Genomic DNA, 8617 nt, shown 5'->3' with positions numbered 1-8617 from the left:
ATGTGGACTTCTCCTCAGATGGCCTGGGCCCCAGCAACTCTATCATATCAGCTTTGTCTAGAACTTCTTTTTCCAGCAAGCGCTTGCCAACCTATTCACAAAAAACAAATGCATATTTGCATCAACTAGGCTACCTGACAGAGATGGTCACTTTGCAGTTCTTCATGCTTTAAATATTTAACACTGGGTCATTCTAAATCCCGGAAAAACAAAATCCTGGGTTATTTTGCTTCATGTTTTACACCGCTCATAATTTCCCCAGGGTTTACAATTCATCCTATGTATTGATAAGCTGACGTTTCACACTGTACATTCAAGTTTTTTTCCCTGAATGGACTTACAAAGCATAAGAATTAAACTCTCTAATGAAACTGATGCGTTTTCCATTACCATTTGACAATTTTCCCCTTAAGCCCCGGAATAGACTGTTTACATGCTGTGTTCCTGTCACACAACTGGATGTCTGTTGCTAAGCATCTAGTTTCACACAGTACAATTTTGCCACTGCAATGCAGGGTTAACACCGCAAAAGCATTGTCAGCCCTAACCCCGGGTAAAAAGCGGTGCCACTTCTAAATTACAAGCATGAAATGTTCCTTTATCCAGGGTTTAGAATGACGATAACCCAGGGTTAAATGCAGTGTGAAAAGCCCCTTTGAAAAATCAGAGATATAAATCTCAAAGTATGAACTTAAAACTTTGATTTGAGGTAAAGCTGAGTGACCTCAACAAAACTGTTGAAGTTTATACAACTACTTTGCCTTATTTAAAGAAAAATGTGACTAAGGACTGAACCCTGAGGCACTCCGCAGGTTACTAGTTCTGGCATCTCTGGCATGACTTTGAGGGCTGTTGTAATGGCAGCTAGATTCCACTCTATTTAAAGCTATAAATCCAAGCAAAGCATGAGGCACAACTGTATTCCAGGATAAAGTAATATCAAGCTGTTGGTTGTTCTCACCATTTCCACCTGCTCGTGTTTCTCAGTGATGAGTTTCAGTGTTCTCTTGAAGGCCCGGTCGACCAGATCTCTGACCTCTGCATCAATGAGTTCTGCCATAGCCTCGCTGTAGGGCTTCTCCAGAACCATCTCACCCTGCCGGGGCAGGTCAAATGACACCTGCCCCACTTTCTCACTCATACCAAACTGAACAATCTACAACAGAAAAGTAGGGGAAGAAAACGGTCAAATAATGTTAATATACGCAAAAGATCTCGCTTGTAATCTTAAAGTTATAGGTTGAAAGCCTCAAGAAGCAATCAATGGGCTATCACCACTGCATTAACTGCCAGAACAGTCGAAGAATCCCTTTAACAGATTGTTAGCAGATTAACAAAATAATTATTAGTTTCAGCTCTACTCCAAAATGGATTGTTCCTGTAAGTATTGTACATTTGGATAAAAGTTTCTTCTAAATGAAAAAAAATGTATAATGTTGTTATGTCTTTATAGCAAATGCTGTAGCACACTGAACCACTGAATGTATGATACAAAGCAAGCACCATCTCTCTACCTGAGCATATGCTGACTGTGTGACCTTCTTAAGGTCGTCATGAGCCCCAGTCGTGATCCAGCCAAAAAACACCTGCTCTGCCACGTGCCCACCAAGCATCATGCACATCCTGTCGAATAGCTGCTCCCGTGTATATAAATACTGCTCTTTTGGAAGATACTGGGCATAGCCCAAGCCTTTCCCTCTTGGAATTATGGAAACCTGGAACATAAAATTAGGGAATGAGTGAATGAATCCAATAAATTTCAACAAAACAATTCACAGATGAATGACTCGATTTAAACTGAACTATAAAAGCTACAATGCAAATCCTGGTGGTGTAACATGATGCTCATAGTTTATACATAGTCAGTTTTGCCCCTTGTTCATTGTAAAAAATTTTTTTTTAAATCAAAGACAATGACAAATAAATTTTTCCTCATTTGAAACTAAAATATGTGTTATTTATTTAATTTGGTTACTTAAGTTACGTAAAATGGATTTAAAATATCTTTTGCAAAATAATTTCACCTTGAGCAATGGGTCAGCATGTTGGAGAAACCAGCCCACTACAGCATGCCCTGCTTCATGATAGGCTACAGTCTTTTTCTCAGTGGGTTGTAAAACCTGAGTCTTCTTCTCCAGACCTGTAACATGAGAGCACAAAATATGGAATGACTTAGAAATGTATTTTATTTTAAATTTAGGATAGTTAAAGCTGCATAAGCCAACTCAAGCAATCATACACGGAAAGCTTCAGCACCACTAAAAAGGAATGAATTAAGATAGTCTTTATTCCTAATTTGTGTTATCTAATGGAAGGAAGCATGTAGATAAGAAAAGGAATGGGACCCAGGACTGAACCCTGAGGTACACCATAGGTCACTGCTGACGTCACTAACAAGACTTACAGATTTGAACATGTACATCATTGTTAGTAGGATGTTTGTAGGATATGCTGCAATTCCAAGCTCTTCCGTTTACCTCCGATGACTCTGTCGATGGCCTGCTCAAAGTGCTTAACATTGATGAATTCATTCAGATGTCTAGCAGCAATGAGAGCTGCTTCATTACAGACATTTGCAATATCAGCACCTGGAGGAGAGAAAAAATAGGGTCTTTATATAGCAATAACACAGCAATATTATGGCTGCGCTTATGATTACTTAATAATCATATCAGCTACATCAGCCTACGCTCACACATGAATTTCAAATATATAATTATCATACAACGTATAATTTTTCTGCTATGGCTTGCACATTTATTCTGTTCAAAAGGAAAAGGAGTGTCTAACTAAATCAATGCTCACTCACCAGTGAACCCAGGTGTAGCAGCTGCCATCCTCCTTGCAATGGCATCACGGTCCAGATTTGGTTCCAGTTTGAGTGGCCGGAGATGCACTTTGAATATGGATGCTCGACCCTTAATATCAGGAGGTCCTGAAGGATTGACAGAGTACAAACCTTAGATAGTAGAAAATATTTATCCTAAGCCCACTACACATTAATATTATTGGTGGTCAACTCAGTTTGAAAGACAAATAACACTTGCTGCAATTAATTTTCATAATATATTTATCAAATAAGAAATAAAAATAATTCAAATTAAATATAACTTAAGAAATAAACAGACTTATCCTTTATATAGCAACATCTTGATTCTAATACAGTATTTTGTTTTTTAACAAATAAAGAAATAGTTAAATATTGAAATTAATAATAATTAAAAAAAAACAGTAACCAACAGTGCACTCTGGAATGTAATCTCTTTATAAAGATCAGGTGAAATTAAATATTTATTAGATATTCAAAGACCTGTTTTCATGATATAAATGTGAATTTGCTGAAAACTGACAGTATATGATAAAGTATTATTATGTTTACCTTATTAGTACTAATAATAATAGAAATTCAATGACTATAATACTATTTCTTATACGTCTAAGTTTGACAATTTATTAGACAGAACTGTTAAAGACAGTAAACTATTAAAGACTGAGAATGGGAGCTCCTGTTTGTCTGCATTCAGGTGCTGATAGTCTCAGTGCATGTCAAAATAAAGGTCCTAGTGCTGTCAAAATAAAAGACACACTTCTGATACTTACTGGCTAAACAGAAAAATTTACCAAGGATCGAATGATGTAATACTGGGGTCGCCAACTGGTGGACTCCGGTCCAAATCCGGACCGTGAAGGCTTTTGACAATGAAATAAATAAATGCCAAAACCAAATAAAATCAAATTGATAACAAGCACATCAAGGTCAGCTCAGAAGATGTTTGGGTGCAATTGTGTGTGCAGTGAAGAGAGCAGAGAGCAGCGCACAGACAAATGAAACTTAGTGAGTGAAAAAAAAAATGTCATTCTTAAAAATTAGGAAAGTTGACGGGTCCTTAAAAAGTCTTAAATGGTACAAGAAAGTCTTAATTATGATTTCAGGATGTCTTACATTTGGGGACGGAAAGACAGGAATTGTGACTGAACTTCAAAAGGCTATGATTTCATAGAATAAATATGCTGCGCTGCTTTGTGTACTGCCGTTATCGGGGAAATGCTATATTTCTGCCGTTCCGAAAGTGCCACCTGCTGGAAGAGAATGAATTTGCATTTTCAATCAGCCTGTCTGCTGTTCTCGTAAAAGACCAATGTGAAAATCAACCCATGCTTTTAAGCAGCAAACACGCAGAGTTGTAAATGTGAACTGGTGGATTGACAAGAAGATAATGTATTATATAAAATTTATAGAATGGCAAAGAGGAATTATTCTGAAAAAATAAGGACTCAGTTCACTTCCAGCGACTCGGCATCAGTGTGGAAAAGTCTAAAAGAAATCACCAACTACAAGACACCATCCCCCAGCACTGTCGAGAATCAACACCTGGCAGACGATCTGAACGAGTTCTACTGCAGGTTTGAAAAAACACCCCACACCCGCCCTGAACACCTCTCCACACAACCATTCACACCTCCAGCAACCCCCCTCTCCCCCACACCTGCAATTCAGATCAGCGAAGATGAGGTGCGCCAGGTCTTCCGGAAGCAGAAAAGGAGAAAAGCACCAGGCCCAGACTGTGTTACACCAGTCTGTCTGAAATCCTGTGCTGACCAGCTGGCCCCCATCTTCACACAGATCTTCAACAGAGCACTGGAGCTGTGCGAAGTACCTTCATCCTTCAAATGCTCCCCCATCATCCCCATCCCAAAGACACCCAAAATTACGGGACTTAATTACTACAGACCTGTGGCTTTAACGTCTGTGGTCATGAAGTATTTTGAAAAACTGGTGCTGGCCCACCTGAAGGACAGCACTGGACCCTTGCTGGATCCTCTTCAGTATGCCTACAGAGCAAACAGGTCTGTGGACGATGCAGTAAACATGGGACTGCATTATGTTCTGCAACATCTAGACAGACCAGGGACTTACAGTGGGGGAAAAAAGTATTTAGTCAGCCACCAATTGTGCAAGTTCTCCCACTTAAAAAGATGAGAGAGGCCTGTAATTTTCATCATAGGTATACCTCAACTATGAGAGACAAAATGAGAAAAAAAAATCCAGAAAATCACATTGTAGGATTTTTTAAGAATTTATGTGCAAATTATGGTGGAAAATAAGTATTTGGTCAATAACAAAATTTCATCTCAATACTTTGTTATATACCCCGTTATCTATGAATTCCTCACCGTTTAATGAAGAAACACAAGTCTCATCAATGAAGTCAAATTCATAGCTGACAAATGGACTCTGTGGAGAAACAGAAATAACCAGAGAATGTTTTAAAAAATCATTTATTATAAATCAGATTACACGTCGTTCAAAAGTTTGGGATCGGTAAGATTTCTTTTTTTTTAAATTAAGTCTCTTATGCTCATCAAGGCTGTATTTATTTGATCAAAATAGAAAAAAAAAAACATAATATTGTGAAATATTATTGCAATTTCTAATATTGTTTTCCTGTATTAATATACTTTAAGTTTAGTACCGTCCAATGATTAATCGCATCCAAAATAAGTTTTTGTTTACGTGTGTGTACGGTGTATATTTATTATGTATATATAAATACACACACACACACATAGATGTATATATTTAAGAAAAATGTCATGTTTATATATCTATGTGTGTGTGTGTGTGTGTGTGTATTTATATACACATAATAAATATACACAGTACACACACATATTATGTAAACAAAAACTTTATTTTGGATGCGATTAAGCGTTTGACAGCACTATTTAAGATATTATTTATTTCTGTGACACAGCGCTGAATTTTCGGTGTCGAAACTTTATTCATTTAACATCCTCGCTGAATAAAAATAGAAAGCAGAACATTTTCTAACCCCAAACTTATGAATAGTAGTGTATATTGGAACACAATTTCTATTTTGAAGAAACGCTGTTCTTTGTAACTTTTTATTCATGAAAGAATCCTGAAAAAAGTATCACAGGTCCCAAAAAAATATTAAGCATCACAACTGTTTCCAACACGGTTTATAAATCAGCATATTAGAATGATTTCTGAAGGATGTGACACTGAAGACTGGAGTAATGATGCTGAAAATACAGCTTTGCACCACAGGAATAAATTCTATTTTAAAGTATATTAAAATAGAAAACTGTTACTTTAAATTGCAATAATATTTCACAAAAGAAAAAAATGTTCCTGTGTATTTTTGATCAAATAGATACTGCCTAGATAAAACTTTATACTGATCCCAAACTTTTGAACGACATAATACAGCACAATTAATGCATTCAAAACGTTCTCGGCGTTAATGAAATGTCTCATTTTATTAAGATATAGATGGTGCCTTGTGTTTGAGGAGTGTTCTCCAGTCCCGCTTTTCCTTTTTCTTCAGCTTCATCACCGGCTCATTGCATCTCATTTCCCATGAGCACTGCTCCGCGGTGATGGCACCGGACAGCTCCAGCTTTGCATAGTAATGCCGGTCATTCACGTACCCACTGAGATTCAAATACATGAAAAATTGCCATAAAACATACATGTAAGACTCCATACATCAATGCATATGTTGTTTGCTGTCCTGTCATATTAAAGGGGTCATATGATGAGATTTCAATTGTTCCTTTCTCTTTGGAGTGTTACAAGCTCTTGGTGCATAAAGAAGATCTGTAAAGTTGCAAAGACTAAAGTCTCAAACCAAAAGATATATTCTTTATAAAAGTTAAGAGTCAGCCACACCTACCTAAAACGGCTCGTTCTAACACGCCCCCACATATCTACGTCACTATGTGGAAATATTAGCATAATGCGCCCAAATGTGCACGCAAAGAAAGAAGGCGTGGTTTCAGGAACAGCAGTAGTGTTGATGCAGCATGTCAGGGAGATGCTGTGTGTTTCAGTGTGAAAGCAAAAGCACTTTATTTGGCCTTCCGAAAGTAGATGCATTTAGGAATCATTGGTTAAGATTTATTTACAACAGAACCGCACAACCCAGATGTTCGAATTTGTGCAACGCATTTTATGGATGACAGTTTTTTTAACCTAGAAGAGTACAAGGCTGACTGTGCACAAAGGCTATTTCTAAAAATAAAAAAAGGGTCAATTCCGACTTTGCTATGACAATCTGGCGCTTCTGAATCAGCGACTGTAAGTATGTTTTGTTATTAGTTTAAGTATTTGTTACTGACTGTTCAAATGCGGAGTTTTGCGCAGCGCAGAGTAACGCGTCGTGTGTGTGTGTGTGAGAGGGGAACAGGGTCACATCACAGGAGAGTGAACTGTCTGTCAGAAATCATAGCACGTCAGCTGTCTTAACCGCGGCTTGTGTACTGCATCATCACTGTGTCTGTCACGCGACTCTGTTGCCCTTTCGGGCTTGAACTGATGGTAAAACTAACGACATTATTAACTGTCTTGATATTTACTTTGAAAGCTGAAGCTCGAGATTATGGTAAGGGGTGTTACATTTCCACAGCGCTGAATTTTCGGTGTCGAAACTTTATTCATTTAACATCCTCGCTGAATAAAAATAGAAAGCAGAACATTTTCTAACCCCAAACTTATGAATAGTAGTGTATATTGGAACACAATTTCTATTTTGAAGAAACGCTGTTCTTTGTAACTTTTTATTCATGAAAGAATCCTGAAAAAAGTATCACAGGTCCCAAAAAAATATTAAGCATCACAACTGTTTCCAACACGGTTTATAAATCAGCATATTAGAATGATTTCTGAAGGATGTGACACTGAAGACTGGAGTAATGATGCTGAAAATACAGCTTTGCACCACAGGAATAAATTCTATTTTAAAGTATATTAAAATAGAAAACTGTTACTTTAAATTGCAATAATATTTCACAAAAGAAAAAAATGTTCCTGTGTATTTTTGATCAAATAGATACTGCCTAGATAAAACTTTATACTGATCCCAAACTTTTGAACGACATAATACAGCACAATTAATGCATTCAAAACGTTCTCGGCGTTAATGAAATCTCATTTTATTAAGATATAGATGGTGCCTTGTGTTTGAGGAGTGTTCTCCAGTCCCGCTTTTCCTTTTTCTTCAGCTTCATCACCGGCTCATTGCATCTCATTTCCCATGAGCACTGCTCCGCGGTGATGGCACCGGACAGCTCCAGCTTTGCATAGTAATGCCGGTCATTCACGTACCCACTGAGATTCAAATACATGAAAAATTGCCATAAAACATACATGTAAGACTCCATACATCAATGCATATGTTGTTTGCTGTCCTGTCATATTAAAGGGGTCATATGATGAGATTTCAATTGTTCCTTTCTCTTTGGAGTGTTACAAGCTCTTGGTGCATAAAGAAGATCTGTAAAGTTGCAAAGACTAAAGTCTCAAACCCAAAGAGATATTCTTTATCAAAGTTAAGACTCTGCCACGCCCCCCTAAAACGGCTCGTTCTAACACGCCCCCACATATCTACATCACTATGTGGAAATATTAGCATAATGCACCCAAATGTTCACGCAAAGAAAGAAGGCGTGGTTTCAGTAACCGCAGTTAAGTGTTGAAGCAGCATGTCAGAGAGACGCTGTGTGTTTCTAGACGAAAGCAAAAGCACTTTATTTGGCCAGAGTTTTCCGCAGCGCAGAGTAACGCGTTGTGTGTGTGTGTGTGTGAGGGGAA

General features: G+C 37.6%; 2 protein-coding genes across 2 annotated transcripts in view; both read right to left on the bottom strand.

Annotated features, from left to right (window-relative positions):
* The window catches only part of LOC107559141 (AFG3-like protein 1), a 7619-nt gene extending 2936 nt beyond the window's left edge, over window positions 1-4683 (bottom strand). Inside the window, exons 1-7 of the mRNA XM_016242876.1 lie at window positions 4659-4683; window positions 2810-2935; window positions 2478-2588; window positions 2025-2140; window positions 1515-1715; window positions 962-1156; window positions 9-91 (exon numbers count right to left, since the gene is read on the bottom strand). Coding sequence (XP_016098362.1) covers window positions 9-91; window positions 962-1156; window positions 1515-1715; window positions 2025-2140; window positions 2478-2588; window positions 2810-2935; window positions 4659-4683 — 857 coding nt within the window. The remainder of the gene's footprint in view (window positions 1-8; window positions 92-961; window positions 1157-1514; window positions 1716-2024; window positions 2141-2477; window positions 2589-2809; window positions 2936-4658) is intronic.
* Window positions 4684-7962: 3279 nt separating this feature from the next.
* Window positions 7963-8617, bottom strand: part of LOC107559140 (putative ATP-dependent RNA helicase TDRD12) — a 21769-nt gene continuing 21114 nt past the window's right edge. Inside the window, exon 30 of the mRNA XM_016242875.1 lies at window positions 7963-8134. Within this exon, the coding sequence (XP_016098361.1) occupies window positions 7963-8134 (172 nt within the window). The remainder of the gene's footprint in view (window positions 8135-8617) is intronic.

Source organism: Sinocyclocheilus grahami, unplaced genomic scaffold (assembly GCF_001515645.1).
Source record: "Sinocyclocheilus grahami isolate Dianchi unplaced genomic scaffold, SAMN03320097.WGS_v1.1 scaffold675.1, whole genome shotgun sequence".
Lineage (NCBI taxonomy): Eukaryota > Metazoa > Chordata > Actinopteri > Cypriniformes > Cyprinidae > Sinocyclocheilus > Sinocyclocheilus grahami.
This window is presented reverse-complemented; position numbering and strand designations above follow the sequence as displayed.